Source organism: Anguilla rostrata, chromosome 9 (assembly GCF_018555375.3).
Source record: "Anguilla rostrata isolate EN2019 chromosome 9, ASM1855537v3, whole genome shotgun sequence".
In the NCBI taxonomy this organism is placed as follows: domain Eukaryota; kingdom Metazoa; phylum Chordata; class Actinopteri; order Anguilliformes; family Anguillidae; genus Anguilla; species Anguilla rostrata.
Genome location: NC_057941.1, coordinates 18,162,537 through 18,188,687, shown reverse-complemented (window position 1 = coordinate 18,188,687; position 26,151 = coordinate 18,162,537). Strand labels below are relative to the sequence as shown.

The window sequence follows — 26,151 nt, the reverse complement described above, 5'->3', positions numbered from 1 at the left end:
CAGCTTTTCTCTTGTGGCATGCACAGAGAAGTAGCACAGTTGTTTGTCTTCATTTAACTATACATCCCGAAGAATATGGGCTTTCAGGGCTGAGTTAAATGGCTTAACACTTGAGTCAAATTGCAGAAAGCTTCCTTGCTAAAATTTTACATAAGGTTTGAAATGTTCTTATGTATGACACAGCCACTTGCACAGTTTCCATATTGTTTTTTAGAATCTTTCAATTGTGACACTTTCATTTGGGACTAAAACGTGTTATCAATACAACATACTCTGCACATTTTACACAAAAACATGTGAAAAAAGTATAAAGATACTTTAAATAAAATCAAATGGAGTCAAGCTGATTACATAAGTCTTATGTACTCTGGCAGCTCTAAATGAATGCTGATGCAAAAATCAGCTTAACAAGCTGAGCAACAATAGATAGAGGGATTGTCTAATACATTCCTCATGTATGGTGTAAGAATCCCCACAAACACATCAAATAGAGGAAGTATCTGAGTGGCAAAGGAACACCTGTAGTCCCTGGTGTCACTGGAATAGGATTCATTTATTATTATCTCGGTTTTACTTGGTTATCTTCTTTCCGCCAGTAGTGTGGCTCCATACAGCTTGCTATCTATCTAATATCATCACCCCCGATGCCTCCTTATTGATGTTTGCTGTTTATTGATGGTCCTATACAACAGCTGATTTCAATTTTCATTGACTGGGCTTTATGGAGAATTCAAATGAACCTGTGTTTGTGTTGCCCAGTCTCATTGGTAACCTCCAAGGCAGGTCCTGTTGTCCTGTAATGAAGACATTCATTAGCTCCTGGGCAAATTCAATTATTGCAGTGAGCCTGTGAAAACAGTACCTCAGAAGGAAAAATAATCAACCATGACTCATCCTGCTTTAGCTCCTTCAGTTCTGGAGTAGATAGGTTTAAATAAAGTTAAGTTTACATAATGGTTTTTTCATTGTTTCATAAAGTAGTATTTAGGCACTGAACGCTGTCTGTGCACTTGTGGTGGAAAACAAGTATTCTTACAGATCCAAGTATCATCTACGGCAGGCTGAGGCAGAAGTGAAATGCACTCATTTTCCCAGTGAAATTCAACTCCTTGGTGTCTGACCCAGCTCAGGCACTCTGGTATGAATAGTAGCATCCAAATTAATTATGCTTTAGGCAGTCATAATTGGAGCCCGACCGATATATCGGTATGGCCGATATATCGGCCATTATTTGACTTTTTTGACGATATCGGGATCGGCAGTTATGCAGCCGATGTGTCCCGATTTTTAAATAAGTATAATAAACAACAAAAAAAAAAACATTGATTATTTATCTGTACTTGTATGTTCGAACGTTGTAATTGCTATTTATTAGAATTATCCAGTAGAGGGAGCTCTAATACAAGTGTGAACTGCAGCAGCTGACGCGCTACTTCTGTAATAAGACGTTTGTCACTCGTGCCTCATCCAATATACTCCACTGCAAGACTTGTCTGCACAGATTCGATTGCCACAATAAAGGTATGCATATTTAGTGAAAGTTTTTAATTAAATGCGTTTATACGACCACTATGTTTATCAATCCTCATTATCAAGCGAGCGAGCTAGCTAACATATTTGGTTCACTTTAGCAAGCTAGCTGGCTAGCAAGCCTTTATGAAGTGGCAGTGAGCACATAAGCAGCGTAGGATCTACATTTCCAGAGGGCATCGCTGTATTTTCAAATAAATAACCAGCCAAAATAAAATGGTGATTGAATGCATCACACATTTGTTTTTGTTTTTTATCTGAGATGATATTAGCTACTATATGATGCTGTGTCGATAGACAACGCGTTATTGCAAGCGTGTGTGTCATCTAGTCAGGCGTCATCGTAGCAAGATAACCAGACAGTAAAAACGCTGATAAAACACTTCTAACGTGGATCATTTTAAGCCATTTTATCTAGCTTTGTCGTGATAACATGAGAGAAGGATTGCTGTTGGAGAAGTGAATCAACCAAAATCAAAACAGTTAGCGCAGGTAACCTGCACGAAAGCGCATTGTAGTTTTTTTCACGTATTTCATCCAGTCAATTTAATTTCATCTAACGTTACACTTGATTCACTCATTAGCTCCGCTAGATAACGTGTTACTCTTTGAGATCATGTAGTAGAAACAAAATAAGAAAGTATAATTCATTTAACTTACTGAGGATATATAATAAGAAATAATGAGGCTGTGTCAATAGCGAATGCGTTATTGCAAGCGAGTGTGTCATCTAGTCACGTCAGAGCGCATTGTAGTTATTTTCACCACCGAATTGTTATGGACAGGGAAGCTCGCTAGATAAAGTCTTACTCTTTGAGATCATGTAGCAGGAATAAAATAAGAAAATATAATTAATTTACTGAGAATAGATACAAAGAAATAATAATAACAAATGGACTGCATTTATATAGCGCTTTTATCCAAAGCCCTTTACAATCGATGCCTCTCATTCGCCAGAGCAGTTAGGGGTTAGGTGTCTTGCTCAAGGACGCTTCGACACTCCCAGGGCGGGGTTTGAACCGGCAACCCTCCGACTGCCAGACAATCGGTCTTACCTCCTGAGCTATGTCGCCCCATAACAACAACAACAACAATAATATTTATAAAAATACATGTTTGAAACTGGAAAACTGATTTTTTTAAAATAATTTTTTATAGATGGCCGGAAAAGAAAGGAGTAAAAGCAAGGTGTGGAGTTATTTTGATTTCACACACTTAAAGATGGTGTTTATATATATATATATTTAATTTAATATCATCCTTTACATTTTTTTTATCTAAAAAGTTCTTTGTGTGTTTATTTTTATTTTTACTTGTTTGCTTATAAGTTAAATGTTCTTAAATATAGAAACTTTAATAAAATATAAGTTCTTCAAATTGATTTGAAAATGTTGCACTTTTTGACAAAATATCGGTCAAAACATTGGTAATCGGTGGGCTAGGACTCTCCAAAATCGGGATCGGCATCGGACCCAAAAATCTGGCATCGGTCGGGCTCTAGTCATAATTAAGACATTTAACACTTGTTGTGTATGTGGACACATCCAATGGCCAGGACTTCCAGATCAGTTTATTTAAATATAAAAATGTAAATATTGAATGTCAAATCTTCTGCGCACTGTTGCTGAGTGATATTCACTTTCCTGTTATAGAATGACCAATCAAAAATGATAAGCTAGAAACAATAATGAACCTCTCACTTGTCGTGCGTAGTTTCATACCGTGAAGAATGTTTGCATTAAAAATATGAATGTCTACTTAAAAGCCAAGCTTTTTCCAGCAACAAGATGCAAAATCTATTCAGGTGTGTATCTGAATAAAATTTCAAGGAAATGTGTCTACGTACATTTCTCCAGGTGTCTTTGGGCGGCAGCTCAGCAGCATGTTCAACAGATGCTGCATCTGGTCAAAGGCATGCTGAGCCATATCAGTGACTATATGAGCCGTCAACTAAAACATTGCCTGATGTTTAGAGAGTAGATCTACCGCCACCATTTCACAGAGGCAAGAACAGTATAAAATAAAATACTGAAAATACTTTACCTGCAAAAAATGAATATCTTGTGACAAAGGAAATGCCTAAAAACACTCAATCTGTCCATCTCTATTCACGGAGGGCTGTGTTCCAGCCAGTTTTTCAGGTCTCCTTAATTTACAAAGCTGTCAATATGCTGCTCACATGCACTGGATCTGGATCAGTTCACAGACACTATTAAATTCCTTAATGCGACTGGCAAGTTATGATCAAGTGATGGATTGTAGAGTGGAGTGAATGGCCTGACATGGGAGAGAACAGCCTGACGGCCCCAGTTTTTATATCAAAATGTGGTCAAAAGGACAAACAGGTTGGACTCACGTATGCTGGTTTCAGACCCAAACTGTGCGCCTTATTATTTCAATATGCCAATCATTACACCCTTCACTTTTATAAAAAAAATAAAAATAAACTTGTATGCAAATGATAAATCAAATCTGAATGTCACATTCACATCTTGCATTCAGTTAGTAATTTTACTGCAGTGCATTTTGAAAAAAGACTCTAATTGCATGCAGCTAATTGACTAAATGGACTAAATTCTGCCAGAAGGGTTGAGTGGAACCAAAATCAGCCCTCTTACAGAGGTCCGGTAATTTATTCCCCAGCCATCTGATTGTTAAATGTTCATTCAGGTCCTCAGCTCCTCTGCATTGCTGCCAGCATCTTCCTCATAATGATGGTCCTTGACAGGCTGCACCTCCCCCGAGCGGCTCATAGAATCAGGCCCTGAAAATACAGAACCCGGTGGGGAGACGGCAAGCGTGATGCTTTTGATGAGGATCGACCGCACTCCACAATGGCCCGACTCATTTCTCAATCTGACTTCCTTTATGCTCTTCAGGCTTCTGAGAGCTATTTCAGCAATGGCAATGCTGAAAATTGATTTTCTTAAAATTCCTTACTATTTACAGGGATGGTTTTTCATGCTGAAATGTGGTTGCCATGGGAATGGTACAAATGATGTGAGCACTGAGAGCAGTAACTGCAGCCAGGAAGAAGTGAGCATGGAATTAATGTATGCTTCTGTGGATTTAGAGGTGAGTAGAAACACTGATTGTGATTACAGGTACAAGGGTTAGTGTTTTACTGACTAGGCCTCTTTATGTAAGGTTCTCCAGCTTTAAAGCAGAGTATAACATATTTTCTTTTGGAATCAGTTTCAAGAATATTGATAAATAGAAGCATGCTAAGCCACTACAACAGATTTGTGCATGGTGGAAAACTGATATTCTTCTGGCTCTTTCTAGTGTATTCTTAGGCAACCCGGTCATCTTGCCAGTTTTATGTTCTGCTGTCCTGAGAAGCCCCTGTACACTTTTCGCTCCTTCTCTCTCTGACATGTCATTAATTTTAGAAAATATATGGAAAGTATATCTCATTATCCATTTTATTCACTTAAACATTCTGTGCAATGGGGTTACTCATTTACACTTCAGGCTGCAACAGATTGACTTTTTCTCATTTTATTAGAACAGTACACCCCTAAGGTCAGGTCTATTTTAGTCCAGCAAAAAGGTGCATTGTAGCCTCCTTCCTGTTGCTCTCTGTCCCTGAATTCTGTAATCACCATGACCATGTTCTATTCCCAGAGCATATTGGCCTCTTCACACACAGTAGGTCATCCTCAAACATTCAAGGAGGCAAAACCTGACTAATTTATTGACATTGCATTGTTGTATTAAGGTTCTACTGTAAATATCTGCAATTGCCAATAAGATAAATCCATTCCTTAAATAGTCCTGGTGCCACATTCTTATTGTTTAATCTCACAACACAACATTTCAACACACCTGTCTTGGTAACTGTTTTGCTTACAAATAGAAAAAATTATTCATAAAATTCTCTAGTTATATTTGCCATAACATTCTAGCATAAATGGAGGTGTCTATTAGTGTTGTTTTTTCCAGGCTTAGGACATCCATGATCCTGAGCATCTCTGAGACACTGCAAATCACGCAGAGGTCCGATGTAGACAATGAATTCAAATTCCATAAAATATATTATGTCACGTGCAATGCGTGCATCTCACAAGAATTATATGTGACCAACTTTGTGAAAATATGCTAAATTAGGCATATTGCAAGGCAGATGAAAAGAAATATTTTATTAACTGATAGCAGGATGCTGTTTCATTGACATTTGCCCCTATCAAATGCATTTCTACTGTATGCCCCATTGTCACAAAGCAAACATCCTGAAACGCAGATCCAATGGGCAAAATTTTAACAAATGGATCACCACTAAATTTACAAAGAAGATAAACACTTGGAACATTAACTTTGTGATATGCTACCCTAACAAAAACATGAAAATTATATTAAAAGTGCACTGAAATGCTGGCTGCTGAGGCAGGTGTCATGGCAACTTACAATGCCATGGTGACAGCTTGAGCCAGGCTAGAATCAGGACTAGTAAATTTCCTTCACATGACACCACTACTATAGGAACATAAAACAATTTTCACATCACACACGTAGTTATAAATATTTAATGTAGGTTTCGCTCATTTCATGTCTTGCTACTGTATATTATTTAAGAGATGTGTGAAGATCCTGTGTCCCTGGGGTAATGGGAATGTTGGCCCGGTTCCACACTGCCTCCTGCTGGCTGCTTCTCACTGCAGGGACAATGTGACAGCAGAGAGGGTTTCACACATTACACATAACAAAATGTGCTGCCCTGGAGCACTAGTTCTCTGTGGATACATTCATTTTTTCCTCATTTTCCTCACTAATTTTCCTTGGGGATAAGTTAATAATGATATACATGTACTCATTATTATAATTATAATAATGAGTATATATTATTTTGCTGTATCTAGTACATCTATTCTCATTGCAGTATAATTTGAATTCAAATCCATTTACAAATAAATATTTTGCTAATGATCCTATGTGCCTGACTGCACTGCAATGTTTTATTAGCTGTGTGTAATTGTACTCCATTTTAGTATGATTTATAGTTGCTCCACTGACCACAGCCAAATAGGAGGATGATTCACTCTACCTTCATGTGCTCCACTGGCCACACATTGCCCTTATGCTGAGAGAGAGAGAGAGAGAGAAGAGAGAGAGAGAGAGAGAGAGAGAGAGAGAGATAATGAATTAAAATGAGGTTTGTAGTGGTCATTTGCTGTAAAATACAATTCTCTCTCTGCTCTCACCTGAACACTCAGGAATGTGGCCATCCACTCTATCATATCAATCTCTGTCTCACAGCATATGTACCTGAGCAAAGAAGTAGAAATATAATGAGAATATTCCAGTATTCCCAGAAGCAGCCGTACCTTACGGCCATTTTAAATTGCTGTGCTGAGCCAAGTCATACCGACGTCATCACATGTCTTCCCAACATGACTCAGCTTACTAACCAGCATGACTGGTTCTGGAGGGGCATGCAAATATTAATAAAATAAAAATGTCTGTTACCTTTAGTTTTGACTGTGTGCAAAAGTAGAGTGTTCTTTCTGTCAAATTTGAATTTAAAGACAAAATATTGTCAAGAATCAGCCGATGGCAGGCAGAAGCCAGCGTGTAGGAACAGCTTCTTTCCACAATGGAAATTACAGGTGCAAACACAGTCGCACGCACATGACAAAGTAGTGTTGTGAACAGAAATAATAATTAATAATAAAATAAATAATAAATAATTAATAATAAATTAAAGGAGCACAACAGTTATAGTGGGTGTGGACTAGTGCACCTCCCGATCGTATGTGGCAATGGATGCAATTCTGGCACACAATAAAGCCGAACCTGCATGGCTAGCCCCATAACAACCACTTTTGTCTAGCAACAAACTAAACATCACCCATTTATTTTCTCTGTTGTTTATTTTGTTTGCGGAACATATTTTTGTGATGTGTAGCTGGTATGGCTGGAATTGAAAGCATGGTGGAGATTCTTTTTAAAGCAACATTCTAAAAGGGAGTGTTAAATTCACAGTCAGTCATTTTGGACACACCGTGAAAAATATCCATACATATAAACATTTAAAGTATAAAAAAGCGAATTTACTGAGGTATACAAAGATGGATGACAAATGAAAGGAAAAACCTGAATAAATCAGTGGAGAAACATAACAAATTCAAATGCTTCCATACCGGTGTGCTGAATGATACAATTAAGTAATTAATGTCCCATCATGCTCTGTAGCATGTATGAAAAATGCTGAGCAGGCCCAGGTTACCTTTATTTTGGATCAAGATGGCAAGAGGAAAAGATCAAAGCGACCTGAAAGAGGGTTTATTATTGGGGCACGAATGGCAGAAGCTTCAGTCACAAAGACTGCGCAACTGGCTAGTGTTTAAATATCTAAGGAAAAACAGAAGAGCAACTCATTGTGACTGAATGTCAATGCAGGATGTGATCCGACTGTGTCAGCAATGACAGTCTGTCTACAGGTACATAGAGAGGGATATTATAGTAGGGTTACAGTGCATAAACCCCACATTACAAAGATGAATGCACATTTGAGAGTTCAGTGCTGCAGAAACCATAGGCACTGGTCTACAGAGATGTGGAAACAAGTGGTATGGTCAGATGAGTCTTTTTCAACAAGTGCGGGAGAGCATGTATGAAATACATCAAGAGAATGGTACAGGCCTAAATTCTTGACCCCTACAATGAGGGGGTCTGGTGGCTCTGTTATAAGCTGTGGGGGCATTTTCCTGGCATGATTTGGGTCCACTTGTCTCCTTAGAGGGACGGGTCATTGCAGATCAATACAAAGTTATTCTGAGTGATCACTTTTATCCTGTGGTGAAACATTTCTATCCTGATGGGAGTGCTTTCTTCCAGGACGACAATGCCCCCATCCACAGGACACGAGGGGTCCGAGAATGGCTCGATGAATATGAAAATGCTGTGAATCATGTACTATAGCGTTTGCAGTCACCAGATCTCAACCCAATTGAACACCTATTTTTGAACCGACGTGTTAGACGGCGCTGTCCACCACCATCATCAAAACACAATATTCCAAATAAATAAATAAATAGATAAATAAATTCAGGTACTTTGGCCCTGTGTTTCTGGTTTATACGTTTTTATTATTATTATTATTATTATTATTATTATTATTATTATTATTAGCAGTGAACTTCCCTTCTGGAGTAATCAGACACTCACCATCGCTGATTCTGCTGTTTCTCATCTTCACATACTACGGTCATCCCCCAGCTGTCACCAAACAGGAGCAATGCTCATTATCAGGTCAGAGTGATGTCACCAGATCAAAGCTTTTTAACTGGATCATCAGAGAGAACTGGAGCAACTGCGCACAGGATATGTTGCTGAATTATACAGCTTAAAATATGTTTGATTTGTTGTACTGCAGTACAAGGTGTCTACAAGCTCTTGAAGATTAGTTTATCTGACAGTTGTTTATTTCGGCGACATAGCTCAGGAGGTAAGACCGATTGTCTGGCAGTCGGAGGGTTGCCGGTTCAAACCCCGCCCTGGGCGTGTCGAAGTGTCCTTGAGCAAGACACCTAACCCCTAACTGCTCTGGCGAATGAGAGGCATCAATTGTAAAGCGCTTTGGATAAAAGCGCTATATAAATGCAGTCCATTTACCATTTACCATTTCCTTATGATGGAATATGCGGTGAACTATCTGCTCAGAACCAGACACTCAGATTGACAGAATTAGACTGCCCTCTGCTGTCAAAGTTATAGAATTTTGCAATGCATCTCACCGTGAATTACTAAGTAACATAAAGTATTCTCAAATTTGTCACTAGGAGGTAGTAGCTATTAATGCTTAAATTATATTAAATTATTATTCTTTTTTGATTGCCATAAATGTACCTCAGAGAATACAATGTTAAGACTGGCTATTCAAAGTTATCTGTAAAAAACATGCCACCCAAAAGCCCGAGCACTGAGGTGACAATGAAAGGGGCAGAACCAAGCCAGAGTCTTACCTTGTGGGTGGTTGCAACTTTGCCTTTATGCCCTGACAGACCCTGAGGGACTTCACTGGCCACTCCTTCTCTGGCCGAATACTCTGTGAGGAGAAAGAGACGACATCCTGTGACATATAGCCCAGACAAAGGCGCTCAACAAACCTTACAGAACTCACACAAGTAAACACATAACATTGGTCTCACTTCACTCACACAAGCACACTTGCATAGGATAAGTCAAAAGAAAACACACAGTATGACAAAAGCAGACATTCTCAGTATGCATCTCTCAGTACTGACACAGACACTCAGTATGTGTCTCTCAGTACTGACGCAAACAGACATTCTCAGTATGTGTCTCACACAGGCACATCCTTAGCATTTCTGCTGCTCTACGTGGGAATGCAGACTGGGAAGTGGGGGAGTGATTGGTGCTGTAGAAAGCGATTGCGGACCCATTTGGCCGCCCCTCTAGGACAGCTGTCGCCCTTGCCGACCACCTATGTCACCTATACCGAGAACCAGCCCTGGTCTCACAGTACCAACACACTCTCAATATGTGCCTCGCAGTACAGACACAAACAGACACTCTGAGCATGTAACTCAGAAAAATACAAAAATAGGGGGCAGACTGCCCTCTCTCCTGCAAAGGGATAGCGTTACTCACTATACTGACTAATTCACCACCTACAGGCACCTGCATATCACACAGGGGCACTAAAAAAGGAGACTTCTATAACAGACTGCTCAAGTAAAAACACAATCCAACAAACAAATCAAACTGTTAACCCCCCTCTTACGTGTTCTTCCTTGAGGAGCATGAGAGAGGTGTCCAAGAGGACAAAGAAGCAAGCAAGGAATCTTCCCCGGCCTAGAAGAGTCCGCTCCTCCCGAAACTTCATCACCCCACTTTTTTTCATTTCCTCATTTGCAACTGTAGAAAATTCCAAGAAATATTACTCGTATTTCATGTTCTGTCACTATCCAGTCAATCTAGTATAAATTCAGTTATCATTAGCAGTTAAATGTGTAGTTCAATTTCTTGTGGCATTTATGTTACTATTTCAGTTTAAGCTTCATTTTGATTGGCCCAGACAATTTTACTGTGTAACAAACAATATTATAGATATTTAAAGTGGTTTCTGATGACCTGTTGGCTTTACAATGGCAGATATAAGGCATTCAGTGGCATGTAGTCTAAAGCAGCAAAATGCACCTGAAATAACGACATTAGGTTTCCAGAGGCAGTGAATATGAACAGACTAATTTAATAGCATTTATTCACAATTATAAGCATACATTTCAGTTTTTATGCCATGCTGGTACATCTTTCCCTGATGACAGTGTTCTTAGGTTGTATGCACCATAGGAAACAGAGTAGTTTCATAATATCAAACGCCACTGTACAAGCTGATTTTGAGTTACTTTAAGGGTTTTTTTTTGTGTTGCTTTGGACCACTAATCCCAAAATGCTCTTTACTGAACCTATTGTAAAGATGGCAGGTTATCAGATATTTTTTTATAAATACCAGAAATATCCATCTACATATCCTGCTCACTTATACAGCAAATCTGTCTTTATGAAGCCACTGAGAGCATTTCACTTGGGGATACCACAGCTGTACCATTATTTCTACAATCAGACTTTTTATCTTGACCTAATGTCCCATGTCTATATGACAATTTAGTAGAAAATGTGATAAATAAATATATAGAGTCTATAGAGTGACTTTCAATTTACAGAGATACCTTTTATAAGACACAGTAACCCTCACTTCTTAAACAATGATATACTCTTTAATTGGCACATTATACTTTTCCTCATTAATGAAGCACAAACAGAGATTATTTCCTTTTTTCACTTGTTTCAGGTCACACAATGTTTCATTTCCTCAAAAATAATATTGCTTGCTTTGTCTTCCCTCGTTTTCATATCCCCTCTAATGGTATTTCAGTTTATTAATTTGCATTGCTCCTGTTGTGTGTGTTCCTTTTTTAATGTTTGGTTTCAATTTTGCCATTTCAATGATATATACACACTATAAAACAACATACATTCCAGCAGTGGTGAAAACTGAGCTGAAAACTGAGGAGGCAGAACACTTTCCCTTAGACTGATTGGTTTTGACAGTGATTAATTCACAAAATACTCAATACCATCCGATATAGCCATCTCTCAATTTTTTCAGCTCAGTAGCTGCTGCTGCATTTTAGCTAAGGAAATATAATAGATATTGGAGAGGAAAGAAGAACCACTAATTGTGGCCCAGTTCATTTGGATCATAACCATAGTACACCACGAGCTGTGGGTCCAATGGGTCCACAGGCATCCCACATGAGATTCAATTAAGATCACTGCTAGTTTCCCCTTGCAACATACACTTGCTACATACACCAAACAGACCTTGGTGCATTTACAATAGAGTAGTATTGTATCCAAGTATTTAAAATAGACAGCTATGCATACATAAAATGAGCATGCCTTTGTAGATTGTACATACCCAGGTAATTCAGCATTGCCTTCATAAATATGTTTCTCTTAACTAACAGGATGCTCTCCGGCCCCAGGGAGTAGCAGATAGGCAGCACTTTCTCCTGATAGTGCAGCAATCGCTCTGGAGGGGTGACAGAATAAAGCATTGACATATTCTTATCCAGGGCTCAACCATTTCTTAATGAGTTGTTTACTAAGAATATTTATTGAGATGTTATGGTTTAGCAATGGCTTTTTCCAATGTCACTATCACAGATGTATTAGAAATGCAATGAGGCTGTACTTGAAAAGTGAGACCACTTAATGGGTAATGTGTTTGCTTACCTGTCCCTTCACTTTCATTCACTTCAAAACAGCTCCAATACTCTTGCTCATTCCAGCAGATTTTGCACTTATCCAAGATCTCCAGAATAAGCTCGGCAGCTGTCATGGCGACTGAAATCTGAAAATGAGGAATTTATCAGTGTAAATCACACGTCCCTTCATGCTCTGTACAAACAGCCTTCCTGTATCAATTGTGCAAGATCTGTACCCAGACGTTTCAGTTTATGAGTTGAACGGTCAGTGGGCACCCACCTTGATATGGTGTTCTTCCCTTTCTTCCTTCTCCTCCAGGTAAACAGTGCAGAAAATGTGTGGAGGTGGAATCTGGAAGCACAGTTAGCAGTCATACATGGAGTGAAATGTATTGTTCTCACAACACTGTAAAACGCTCTGTAGCATTGTTCTTACCTCTGGCACATCCTCCCACACCTTATTGATGAGTTTGATCTCATTGAGCTGTGTCTGCAGATGCTGTTCATCCACCTGCAGAACAGAAAGAGGGCCATCTAATAAACCCTATCCCAGAACCATCAACAAAATTTGCATCCCAGAATCATTACTATCTAAAAACATTTTCATTCAGACTTTTTTGCATTTTTTGCATCATACATTCCCACCCCAGAACAATTACCATCTAGAACTTTAATACCCCAGGATCATTACCATCACATATTTATCGTATTATAGTTATTCAGTGCTAAAATATTAACATCCCAGATACACCATTATCTCAAAACTCTCCCAACCCAGAACATTGCCTCAAAACATACCCATCACAGAACCATTACTATCATAGCTGCTTCCCTCTTAGAATTATTACCATCTTCTGACCATTCAGAAAACCATCACCATTCCCAAAATTATGGCCATTTCAAAAACTATTGCTTTACACTTTAAAAAAAATGTTATTCTATTCTCATGCAATAATCCAATGATTACATCACTTATCCTCCTATAGCAAATAAACTTTATATTGACGTATTTATTGTTCATATTTATATTCAGAAAATAACAGTGTATAGCACAGATTACAACCTCAACCTTTTTGGTGTGTTTCAGGACTAAATTTAAGTGCTTAATTTATTTGATTTATTTATTTGATTGACTTCATTTTTTGAGACCTTCTCATTTAAAGGAAACCACAAAAACAGTGCCCGTCCAGGACAGGTGTTTGAGAACCCTGGAATAAAGGTATACTGTATCTACTATTGAAACTATATCCTAGAAGACTCACATTAAAAATGGCCACGTAGTGTTGAATGAGCTCTTCAATGACCTGGCAGGCACTGCTGTCTCTGCCATCTGTCTGGAAGAGAGTGGGGCCGAACACTATGGCCAAGTTGTACGGGCTCATCTGGTTAATGTTCACAAAGTGCTGGACGCTGCATCAAAAACATATCCAGAGTTGACAAAGCCCTAATCAAAATAATTCAAAACTCTGGTTATGTTACAAAGCCATTTTGTGTAAGTCTCTGGCGAACACAAAGAGGACTGTAAATATGAATAAAAACTGAATGAAAATAATGAAGATCTACATACATCTACTTCTAGCAAGAACACATTTATACTTGAAAGAAATGAATGAGAGGAATCCATTCCCATTCCTTCCAGTTGAATTCAAATGGCTTTATCTTTCTGCCAAGGAGATTCTTGTATGGCAGATGACATCTCATCCACATTTAGTGCATACTAAAAACCAGATACCATTGACAGTACACACAGTACATGTGTAAGTACTGTGGGGCTAACCTTACCAGTAGAGATGGTTGATGAGCGCTTGTAAAGTGGCCTTGTTGACAGGTGGCAGGCTGCATAAAAGAGACTGGTACTGTGCAACCTTCTGGCTCTGCTCTCTGATAGCTGTGAGGGGCGACATAGCTCAGGAGGTAAGACCGATTGTCTGGCAGTCGGAGGATTGCCGGTTCAAACCCCACCCTGGGCGTGTCGAAGTGTCCTTGAGCAAGACACCTAACCCCTAACCCCTAACTGCTCTGGTGAATGAGAGGCATCAATTGTAAAGTGCTTTGGATAAAAGCGCTATATAAATGCAGTCCATTTACCATTTACCATGAAAATAAAGACCTCACTCCACAGCAATGAGACCTGGAACAAATTATGACCAAAGTATCCTAGACCCTTTTCCAAGAAGGCCACAGTTGAGCCCCACTGGGCGCAAGGTTTCCAGAGTTAGAATTTAGAATTTATCAAAACTGGACAATATGCACAGTTGGAAGTGACGTGGGGTGCTGTCAGAACATTTCATGGACCGGGGGGCAGTAGGCAGTTGTCAGAATGGATCATGGATTGGGAGTCCCAGTGGGGACTGAAAACTGGACATGTACACATCACTTGAAAACCAGAATTATAGTTGAAATCCTGACATCTGGCAACCCTATTATGGCGACGGAATGTGAATTAATAAATTAGACTCAGATCACATGGTTTACTCTGAGGGCTCAGAAGTAACCCCACACTGTGGCATAAGTCTGGCTCTGTGGGCAGTGTAACCCTGCAGGATTAGGGCTCACCAGTAACATCCAGCCAATGCACTGATGCTGCGTTGGTGAAGATGTTATCCTCCAAATCTCTGAAGAACTTCTTCAGGACACTTGACACATTCTCCACTCCGTGCGTATCCTCCTGCAGCCACACTGTGCGCGCGTCCTGCCGGAAGGCCTCCAGTAGGGCAGTGATGCTGGAGTTCACACCACTCTTACGATAGATACCCTCCAGGGTTAGTCCTGAAAAACACACACATACACACACACATGCACACACACACAAATGCACATACCCCCCCACACACACGCACACACACACACACGCACAAACGCATGTATACATTAGTAAGGCTACATTACCATTATTCACTAAATCACATCCATTTTAATCCTGGTTTGAGCAGGGTTGTGCTGTGCAAGACTTTGCCGTGTTGTTCTGTGCTGTACTGTGTGCAATGGGACCACGTTGGTAGTTTGTGTTAAACTGGGGTAAATTGAGCCATGGTATGTTATCTGCGCTTTGCCATGCAACTCACCATACTTTGTGAGGTAGTTGATGCAACAGTCCACAATCACAGGAATGTCCAAATGGGTCAGCTGCTGCTGGCTTAACGTGTTCCCTGTGCTCTGTGCTGATTGCTTAAAGGCTGCGCACCAACCCAGGAACTCAAGATTTTGCTCAATCTCAAAGTGCAGAGTCCTGCCAGGGAGGGCACCACATCATCATAGTATCACAAATAATCTACAGGTCTAATCCACAATCACCCATACCTTTCTCATCTTCCTTGTATTTCAGTACTATTAACTGCTTGCCACATCTTGTCTCAAAATATTTCATATTTAAAAAATTCATAACTACACCAACAGGCTTAGACCTGCCCCTGTATCTCCCAACATGAATCAAAGTAAAGTACCCTAATGCAGTAAGCATATATTTTGCAGCTGGATACAGGAATGCAAACTATGTATTATCCCTGATCATGATTTTTATGATGTAAAAATATACACATATTGCATTTGAATCTCACCTGTATTTATCCACCAATACAATCACCTCATTCTCCTGCCGGACAGCTGAGAAGGAAGAATAATACAGTGGATCTTTATACAATTTGCCATACAAATGCAAATGAGCGGTGGCTTTCCGTAACATCCACAGAAGACCACACTCCCCAGAACCTTCACTTACAGAGTTCCTTCAGCTTACGTAGGTCAATGTCTGCCCTCTCGCTATTCTCAAAGCAGGAATGGAGAATGGTGCCCGCCAGGACAAAGAAACCCATCTGGGGATTCAGCAGATTCAGCCTGTCCCTGCAAAGCAGTTTCCCCATCCGCTTAAAGTCCAGGTCAGCCATATCACCTGCACTGGGTGGGACAATGGCCTGTGGGAGAGGCGAAACCAAAGGTTTGGAGGTTCTTATAATGGTAGCATGATCGGGACACTGTGTCAGTCAATCATTATATTTACTGATAAACATAAGTATTGATTTTCAATAAATGTTAATTCAGCATGAAATGTCGTTATGGACCTTATTTACCATATCATTATTTGTCTATCATAACATTATTTTTCTGATTCGTACCTTCGGTATTGCTGTTGTTATGTTTTCTATTCCCTTAAAGTCAAATCATTTTGGCAGCTTGGTACTTCTTACCTTAATAATGTTCATGGACTTTTCACCAGTAATAACCCATTTATTGTGCTGAACAAATCATTCTCCCTATGTGCTAGTTTAAAGGGTGATATTTATAACAACGTTAGCTATACCATGCTCTCAAAATAGTTACCTTGGCGATAGACTTGATCCATTCCTGTGCTGTGTGGGCGTCATCTGCTCCAAAAAGGTAGAGTCGCCCAGAGGTGGTGAAAATCTCAAATGTGTGAGCATACCTGAAATGAGAATGTTGAAAGCTGGAGCTAACAGAAACTATAGACAATCCAACTAGAGACAATGAACAAAGTGCAGCCTGTGGAATGGAAAGAATAGACAAAGCTATTTTCTGCTTGCAATGCTTGTGTGCTTTGATTTCAATTTAATTTGCAGTGACCTCCAACATTTTTTTGAGAATGGACACCGAATGGCCATTACTGGCACATAAAGCCAGGGGATGCAGAAAGCTTAATTCTATACCAAAATATAATGGATTCAGTTTTTCCCATGTGAAGGGAGATTTTATTGTCTGAAAGCTGACTAATTCTGGTTAACTCTGTAGAGAGTCTTTCTGCATATTGAATACATTTGCATGAGCAAGCTGTTGACATATCAATAATATAAAGCAAGAAAAGGAGGGGGCCCAAAATGCTACCCTGTGGGACCCCATAGCTGATGCACCCAGGGTCAGAAAAAGTATCAGAAACATCCATCACCTGGTCTCTCCCTGTTAGGTTAGACCTACCCAATCAACTGTCATGCTGCTGAAATCCAGCGTTTTAAATTTGAAACGCAGAATACTAATACCAACTGTCAAGAAGATCAAGCAAGATCAAACCATGACCTTGGCTGTTTTAAATATTATTTACCCATGTGTCTCTGGGGGATTGATTGCCAGGGAAGCAATCTCCTTTATCTTCAGCTCCCCCTTCAGGTTGGAATTTGTTTCTTTTTCGTAGTAGCTAAAACTCTCTCCAGTAAGGCTGCACCAGCGCTGGCGGAACTCTGAAATAACAAGTTCAGTTTTATCTTATCAATATATTTTTTAAATTGTCCATTGCACCAACCAGCCATTGACAAAAAAATGAATTACCTCACCTTCTTTGGCTTTACGTCTTGTGACTGGCCGTGTCACAGAGCCAATCTTGAACAGATAACCTTTCCGTGTGATGGATGGAAAAGCTGCACTGGGAGTTTTGCTGAATATATGTCTGCCTTCTGGGCTTGGGACAGCTGCAAAAAGGGCTAGATTGAGTATTCAGTTCAGACTGCAAACATGCTGTTACCCTGAGGTAACAAAAAATAGCCAGTAGTTGCCATCAGTGGAATGGGATGAAGGCGGTAGTAGACAGGCTCACATGTGTTCTGGTTCAGGTACAGAAACTCAGCTTGAAGTGTCTGGTTGTGGCTCTTAGCCAGGGAGATGGGAGTGGGAGATTCTGAGCAGTGTGTGTCACAGTGTACATTGGCACCACAGAACACCAAGCACAGAGTCTCAAAGACATCATCTGTCTGAACATTTATACATAGGGCCTGAAATAAGAGAGAGAGAGAGAGAGAGAGAGATTTATAAGTACAAATACAAAGCAACAGAAGAGTGAAAGTATATGTCAGGTAAAGGTTAGAGGGGGAATGCATTGGACTGGAAACTGTTGTGTCAGTTGGACAGGAAATCTCACATTGTTGAGCTTCTCCTGATGACCGAACAGTTTGTGGCGGCAGCGGAACCTGCCCTCCTGGTACTTAGCAGCGATAAAATGCATGCGCTGCTCGCTGCTGCTCGACGAAGAAAGAAAATTTCCTGGAGGCACATTTGACGACCAGAACAGGTTTGCCCGTTCATTTCCAAGAAGCAAGAATAGCTGAGGAACAGAAAAACAGAATTTAATTAGCATTAGAAAAGCATGTTTATCATACCTGACCTTGAAAAGGCTGTTTGTACTGTTTCTTAAAGGGGAATTGCACTTTCAAACACATATGGGCTTATTTTGTTTATATTGTCCTTCTAATGAATGTGTCGACCTTCATTTTTCGATTAGTTATTTCATTTTAGATGTCTAACGTTAGAAACAAGGACCTATTTTTTTTTAGCGCAAGTCCACATAGTTTCCGGTTTTTTCTTCTTCTTCAAAGAAAAGCATAGCGTTGAAGTTGCGCAATGATATGCTGCCTAGGTCTACTTCCTGAATTTATAAAGGTAAGCAACAAAACATTGTAAAATATTAACAAAATGAAATAACTAATCAAAAAATGAAGGTCGACACATTCATTAGGAGAAAATTAGAAATAAAATAAGCCCATATGTGTTTTAAAGTGTAATTCCCCTTTAAGTTATACTGTCACTCTTGAGAGGTTATTAAGCTTTGCTGTGCAGACAGAGTTTATATTTTGTGTTCAGGCACCTTTATATTTTGTGTAGGCAATTTTATTTATTTATTGTTACTTTGGCCAAGTCTCTAGATGAAAATTTAATCTGTATGACACTTCGCGTCAAGCTGTACTGGTGACACAGAGAGTAAACAGAATGCATTTCAGCAACCTAAACTAAAACCAAATGTCCTTCATTTCTAAACACAATGATTTTCATCCATTTCAATTAAAGTAAGTAGGCCTAACTGTAATCTTATGGCAACCTATCTGTGGTGCAGTTTCTCCCTCCTCCTCCTCTAGGCATTTTTTTTTTTAAAGAAAAATATTTCTACACCCATTTCTGTCAAAAGTGAAAAGTTAACGTTTTCATTAGCTAAGCTAACATTAGCTGGGTAAACACTGATGCTTGCCAAATGCTAGCTAATGCCTTGGTAATGTAGAGGAAATGATGTCAAATAATGATGCTTAACACAATGGCTAAATTTTATTGATTTGTTCCTGTCCTTCTAATTATGTTCATGTACAGGCACTGTCCTCCCTGCCCTTTTCTACATACGCCGGCTACTAGAGGGACGGGGGGGGAGGGCTCACATAGCGAAAGGAGAGATAGCTGAATGTCACTTTGACATTCAAAAGAACAAATAGGACTAATGAATACAAAAAAATGTGTGTTGCTTATAGAAATAAGCAACTAAATACCAAATCTTTTTGGGCGGGGGGAAATCTATTTTGGCGGGCTGCTCAAATTAATTGTATGGGAAACATTGCGTCTACTAATAGCACACATTTAAATTCACTGGTTAATTTTTAAACCCAGAGACCTACCGAGTCTTTGACAAACTCACCTGAATAAGCTCATCAGTCCACACCTTTACATCAATTTCCAGACTCCGTATTTTAGAGATATTACAGCCAAGACGTCTGTGTATTCCTGAAAGTGTAATGAAAGAAGGGCCAGTATAATAAAGCCAGGGTCCAGTGTAAAATTACCTCCCACAAACTGATGGTCACATAATGAAAAGGAGGTCTGTACAATATTGTAAGTGAGTAAAGGTTTATTGATATAGTAGGCTACTTTTCAGGAACAAATTCAAGAACAAAGTAGCTTACTGATGTAGACAGGTGCCTGACCATACAATGCACTATATGTGATGACAACAACTTGGATGAGAAGCCAGTGGGTGTAATATGGGACGCTCAATTCAATTAATACATAAAAAGTCTTCATGGGCCAGGCAGTTTTATCCTGACACTGTACCTGCACATTGCTCGCAGACCACCACACACAGGTTGATGGATGCCCATTTAGGTAGGGCCTCTCCACAGTCTGCACAGAACCTGTTGGAGTCCTCAGACCATATCCTTGTGAGCACCTCCTGATTGGAGAAAGATTCCTCAGTGGAGCTTTTCATGGCTGCCAGCCACTCCTCCTTTGCTTGGTCTGCTACAAAACTGTGAAAAGAGACAGAGAGTGAGAAGCAGATAAATATAGACCCACACATCTGGACATCTGGGCCACTTAGCCTGCTGTGCCTACTCTTGGTTCTGCGTTTCGTGTTTCCTTCATCTACTGATGCTAGTGGTGTTCCAAGGCTCCTGCAGGAGTACGGATTTCTACACAGTAGGGGATACGCACCGGATTGTTTTGAAAGGTGTGATAAGCTCAAATGCCCGGTGATCTGCGTCCTTCACAGTCCCCACATTCATCTCGATGGAGGTAATACCTATGCCTGTTTTGAATTCCTGCCCCCAGAAAAGATAGTTTCTGGTCAACTCACCAGATAAGGACACATGCACACACAGGTACACAAGCTAGAATAAGAAGACACATGTTTTCTTTGTTTACCAGGAATACCTTGAAGTACAAGACTAAGGAAATACATTATTAATTGCATTTATTAATTATTATTAATTACATTATTAAGTATTACTCCAGGTTCTTGAAGGCCACTGAATCTTGCTTGCCAGGGACAAAAGACTTTAGGAAGCTATCCAGGAGGTACTTAACCACCAAATTTATGCAATTGTTGTCTTGACTTCATTAATTCAGTTTCCTTCTCTAGTTCTGAGAAGGCAAATTAAGAAAGCTGTTGGTTTGCAGCAGGACAAGAACTGATGTCTTGGTCCAGTGTGTTGCTATGGCAAGAAGCACATGACTAACTAACCTCAGCATTCTCGTAGAGAAAGACTTTGCCTATGTAGACAACCACATATAACTTGCGCCCTTGCATTTCCAGATGGCCCTGCATGAGGATGGAATGGGGTATGCTCCAGGAACTGCGCTGATCCCACATCGTATCCTCCAGGGCTGATGCCCACATGTCCCTCTCCACTGCCACACAATCAGCAACCAAAACACACAGGTATCAGACCTGGCTCATTTGCAATCTTAAAATTCTTTAGATGCAGCTAAAATTGGAAAACTCTTCAACTAAACAAATTAGATGTGGCTGGATTCAGGTTCACTTTAACACATTCCCTTCCCTTGCTCTCTTCCCTCAAATGTTCTTTTTATTTTGTGACTAAATTTGTGACGTGCAAGGAAGGATAGATGAGGAACGAAACAAAATGCAGCTCAACAGCCCTTGCAACTTATATAGGAAGTGCTACACAACCTCTGCTCTGTGTGCAAGTATTTTGTTCCATAGGATGACTTTGGAAGGTTTATGAATAATTAACAGCAACCTACCCTATCTTATAGACCTTACTAGGCCTGAACTCTTATTTTCAGGGATAAACAAAACACACCAGCCAGTCTTATATAACACATTAATATATGTATATATGTTCTGGCTTATGCAGTGATGATGACCAGAAAGCACCAAACTCACATTCACACTGAGCTCGGAAATGGAATGTCCGGTGCTGTGTTACCACCTCCATCTTCCGGTTGCCAGCTCTAACAACATCATTGATTGAGGACATTGGTATTATCTTCTTTGAGAAATTCTCCTGACAGACAGATACATTCAGAGACATATATTCTTTGACTGAGCACATTATGCGATACATACACTGAAAAGCTTCATCAAAATTCTATACTATCATAATGCCAAAATGAATTTTGCAGGTTAATGGCTCCAGAGTACATATGAGTATTATTTGAATGTGTCTCTGCGTCCTACCACATGTAAATTGCTTCAACAAGCTCCAAAATCAAAGCTGTAATCGTAAAAGATGATCATGAATCATTTATAATTACCTTCTCATTTTTGAAATATCTCAGGTAATCTGCATCCAGCCTAACCCAACGCTTTTGGAAACCCCGAGACCTGCCGGCATAATACTGTTTAGAACCATTCAATCACAAAGTCCTGTCTGCCACAGAAGAATGACACTGCACAGTCAAAGGAGAGGGATGGAGAGGGTGAAGCCTCATCTTCACTGACCCTCGAGGCGGGGTCTTCTCCAGCCAGCCCATCTTGATGACAGGGGATGTGTGGTGATTGAGGTCTGCCTCATATGAGGACAGTGATCCACTGGAGAACAAAGAGATGCTGTCACTGATGGAGGGCCTTGATCTGTCCAAGCAGAAAAAGTGCAATAACATATATGCGTGCACACACACACACGCACACATATAAATACACATGCACCTGTGCACATACACACACACGTGCATGCACACACACACACACATCTATGAACGCACATGCAGAGACCTATAAGCACATACACAAAGACCTATAAACACACACAAACACATGCACATGCACACCTATAAACATGCAAACACACAAACACACAAATAAACACATACATATTCATATGTATTTGCATGCACACATACTCACTTGCGATTCTTGTTATCGCTGTCATCATATTCACTGCTCATGCTATCAGAGCGCGTCTGTTCCAACTTCTGCACAGGTTGTGACTCATCCTGATGGTTACATTATTTGTTAATCACCAGCTGCAAGATTCAGGGTATGACATTTTTTCATAAGCTGCACCCAAACCCTTTTCTCTTCATATGATCTTAGATGGCTACATTTTTCACTGAGCATTGGTGGAAACCAAGAATACCTATATAAAAAGCAACAGATTGTCATAAGCACATATATTTACAGATCATTGCTCTTGTAGAATCAATAGTTATATCTTAATAATACTAGATTGAAAGCTAGTGTTATAGGCATTAGGAAAATTGAATGTACAGCAAATGCATTTTAATATGGGAACTTTTGGTAACTATAATGACATATATATTTCACAGCAACATATTTTTAAAGAATGCATTTTATGTGTATTTCATATCCCTTAGGGTAGGTGTTACTGTGGTGAAAACACATAAAACCTGCTTACACGTCCAGAATACACACCTTCTCAGCCATGTCTACAGGGTCAGTCTCCTTATTGACTTATAAGGCCAGCAGTAAGGTAAATCCTGACAAAGGGGAGGAGAAATGCAATATTAGTCTATTCATTAGTCACTCTCTCTCTCACTCTCTTTCTCTCGCTCTTTAAATTTTAATTTCAACCTTAAATTTGTATTTGTCTGCTTGGAGCTGAGCTCAGATGTATGAGACATCTTTGACACAGAGTCAGTTCAAATCTAATTTCTAATGCAAGTTTCTTATAGCGCTAGGTAAACAACCCATGCAGATTTTCAGAAAACTACTGAATATAACACAAAACTGTGAAAGGATATGCAAATATGTAAATAGTATAGATAAATATATAGGATGTAGCTAATGTATATGTTGTGAAACCCGTCCTGCTAATGTGGTATACAAGACCAATGATACAAGACTCTGCCATTTATGGGAAAAGGGGGATAGGTCTCCTCCAAAACCACAGTACCACATTGAGACCTCTCTGTTCAAATCATGATCAAACAGGATGTGGCAAAAGCATGTGGCAAAAGTGCAGAGAGTCCCATTGTACCACAGGAATACATGCAACCGTTTCACATCTGTTTGGGATCTGCAGCGCCGTTATCTAATCACATGTACTTCAGCAGCTGCTGTGCTGTGTATTTTCATTCATGTACAGATGCTTGCACAGATTGCCTGTTTCCACCAAGTCGCTGTTATTCTTGATTTAAGATGCTATCATTTATTTATTTATTTTTTGTAATTCAACGTTTCCAGAGGAGCTTTTTTAGTTTACACACCATCCATGAGGCTGCTCAAAAGACTGAGTGGAAGAAAGCACAAATGGAAGAAGACAGCTTCATTCTGTTGTTTTCTGCTATAATGGCCCTCTCTGCAATGCTTGAAACTACAGCTCGCACTTGCGTTGCGTGAAGATTTTCAGGCGACACATTTTAGAAAGCAACAAACGCATGAAATGAACTTTGCGCAGCTGGAAGCACCTGCGTTTGCATACTTTCTATCCTTGAGTGCTTCAGCGCCCAGTACACAGAGCGTGCACACAGTTGTGCTATAATGTAGATTTGGTGTACAGTTTTTTCCTAAATGTACAGTATAATAGGTTTTGTAGAACACTTTTGTTCATATTTGGTTAAATTTTCCTTACAGTCTCTCTGACTACAGCTGTGCATATGTTGTATATTCACAGTGCTGTCAGAGCACTGGTTACACGGATAAGAGCAGAGCAGAAATACCGCCCGAGACATTGCTATAGCTAGTTAGTTGCCTAGAAAAAAAAAAAAAAAAAGAATGGCATAGAAAAATCTGTCAAAATTACCTTATTTTGACTGCAATGGCATATACTGATAAAAAACAAAGAAAAGAATGTCAAAGAAAAGAGTATGACCAAAAAGGAATTGAACTGAGATCACCCATGTTTTCCAGAGCAGTATACTCACTGAAGAGCTGGTGTCACCGTTTGGGACAAGACTAATCCTATACCAAGCTCTCTTTAATTACCACTAAATTTTTTTATATGTATTTTGTTGCCAGTGCAAAAAATCCACAAATTATATTTACGGCATTTTCTTTTGTGGAAAATAATCTTGAACAAAAAGTTGTCGAGAAAGGCCAGAGAATACATTGGTGGACATACTCCATGCAAAAAGGAAATACATTTGATTAAATCATTCCTGGAATACTGATGATCTCACCAGAAAAGAAACAGTCAGTTCAAAAACAAAAACACATTAACAGGAGTAACAGGTTACTATTGGTCATTTGTATTGGTATTGGTCAAAGTAGAAACTGCCCGTCTGTGACACATTTCCCACAGATGACTGAAGTTCCCAACACCTGTTACTAGTTTGTGACTTACCTGTTGCTCTGGAACAATGTCTGAGAAGAAAATATCCGTCATCAGTATTACCGAGGGAGAGCTTTGCACTGAACTTCAGTACGAGGAAGCAGAGAGTAATAGTACTTCTGGGAGATGTGCCACCTGGGCTGTGCAACCTTCAGTTAATGACTTGAGACTCCACCTTTATAGTTCTGTGTTGAATGACTAGCAAAACTGTAACGAAACATCACATAAGAAACTGCTTATCAATCAGATCTCCAGATTTGCTGCTATGCAGTGTAGCCTGGCGGATCAACATTAATCGGAATGTACAACTTGCAATCGCATTGAAATTAAGAGATTTATTTACGACACAGAGTTTTCAAAAATCTAATCTAAAAGCAATTAGCTTAACAAACAGTAAATGCTACAATCACTAATGCTGGTACAGTCACAAAAGATATAAATGAAAGAAGATAACTTCTGTTTGTGTCTCCAAAGGTAATTCCAAAAATGCAAGAAGACAAAAGACCAAAAACCAGCAGAACCTGTAATGCCAAACATGAAAAGACAAGAGCAGCTTAAAACAAGAGCAAAGGAATAGGGTGATCCCAATAGGCCACAATTGTATGTGTTTTAAAGGGGGAGGGGACACCCACTCTCTTCCTGGCCCTTGCGGAATGAAGAAGTGTTTAGGAGAGGTCCAGAGAAAGACTAATCTCTTTCCTATTTTAAATATACTTTGTTTTTAATCATTCTACGACACATCTTTCTGTATGGTTAAAAGACAAATACCCCATATTTTGTGGAATTTTATAGAGGCTTATGCAGAACTTGTTTATTCAGGCTGTAAAGTTTTTTATTTTAATTATTTTGTTTTCAATTTGCTGTTGAAAGCATACAAAATACTTATTTCCCTCAGGATCTTTTTCAACTGAATAACTTCCTCTCCAAATATAATTAATACCTAGTAACATTTATTTTTCATATTATACAAACTTGAATTCTACCCAATGTAATGGTATGTTCTATCCCAAATATTCCATATATTAATTATAACTTTTGAAACATTTGATTTTTAAGGCTACAAAACAGAAAATGAAGGGGAAAAAGCACTGGTGGGAAGGAAAAATGTTTATATTAATGTTCTCCAAACAATTCCAAGGTGTAAGAAAAATGAA

At 39.4% G+C, this 26,151-nt stretch overlaps 1 protein-coding gene and 2 long non-coding RNA genes across 4 annotated transcripts; 1 reads left to right on the top strand and 2 right to left on the bottom strand.

Moving 5' to 3' along the window:
- The first annotated feature begins 1,314 nt into the window (after window positions 1-1,314).
- On the top strand, window positions 1,315-12,666 carry LOC135263144 (uncharacterized). The gene is made up of 3 exons (XR_010332403.1): window positions 1,315-1,521; window positions 4,480-4,605; window positions 12,586-12,666. It is a non-coding gene; the product is annotated as an uncharacterized LOC135263144 (long non-coding RNA).
- LOC135263142 (arf-GAP with Rho-GAP domain, ANK repeat and PH domain-containing protein 1-like) lies at window positions 5,318-22,382 on the bottom strand. 2 transcript variants are annotated; one of them, XM_064350809.1, is made up of 28 exons: window positions 22,207-22,382; window positions 22,020-22,089; window positions 21,649-21,769; window positions 20,983-21,149; window positions 20,454-20,560; window positions 20,076-20,269; window positions 19,663-19,748; window positions 18,127-18,309; window positions 17,806-17,980; window positions 17,546-17,680; window positions 17,317-17,452; window positions 16,584-16,686; window positions 15,985-16,177; window positions 15,824-15,869; window positions 15,332-15,495; window positions 14,823-15,035; window positions 14,049-14,154; window positions 13,529-13,676; window positions 12,682-12,777; window positions 12,547-12,618; window positions 12,295-12,412; window positions 11,978-12,091; window positions 10,277-10,410; window positions 9,495-9,577; window positions 8,698-8,748; window positions 6,732-6,795; window positions 6,544-6,610; window positions 5,318-6,185 (listed from the first exon to the last, which is right to left on the bottom strand). In XM_064350809.1, exons 1-27 carry the CDS (start codon window positions 22,365-22,367, stop codon window positions 6,566-6,568), a joined length of 3,285 nt encoding a protein of 1,094 aa, XP_064206879.1. In that variant the 5' UTR covers window positions 22,368-22,382; the 3' UTR covers window positions 5,318-6,185; window positions 6,544-6,565. The 2 variants fall into 2 exon arrangements, 1 of the variants encoding a protein (XP_064206879.1); XR_010332401.1 differs by lacking the exons at window positions 5,318-6,185; window positions 6,544-6,610; window positions 6,732-6,795; ... (2 more) ...; window positions 10,277-10,410; window positions 11,978-12,091 and having other exon boundaries at window positions 12,547-12,777; window positions 16,003-16,177.
- Window positions 22,383-22,592: 210 nt separating this feature from the next.
- LOC135263143 (uncharacterized) lies at window positions 22,593-25,550 on the bottom strand. Its single transcript, XR_010332402.1, has 3 exons — window positions 25,010-25,550; window positions 23,140-23,204; window positions 22,593-22,700 (listed from the first exon to the last, which is right to left on the bottom strand). It is a non-coding gene; the product is annotated as an uncharacterized LOC135263143 (long non-coding RNA).
- Window positions 25,551-26,151: the final 601 nt, after the last annotated feature.

Excerpts from the sequence above, each read along its gene's own strand:
- LOC135263142 (XM_064350809.1), bottom strand. The coding sequence starts at position 22,367 with ATGTTATTGCACTTTTTCTGCTTGGACAGATCAAGGCCCTCCATCAGT. Across the intron at positions 17,453-17,545 it reads AAGACGTAAAGCCAAAGAAG|AGTTCCGCCAGCGCTGGTGC; the intron begins GTGAGGTAATTC and ends TTGTTATTTCAG. Across the intron at positions 15,036-15,331 it reads CAACTACCTCACAAAGTATG|GACTAACCCTGGAGGGTATC; the intron begins GTGAGTTGCATG and ends TGTGTTTTTCAG.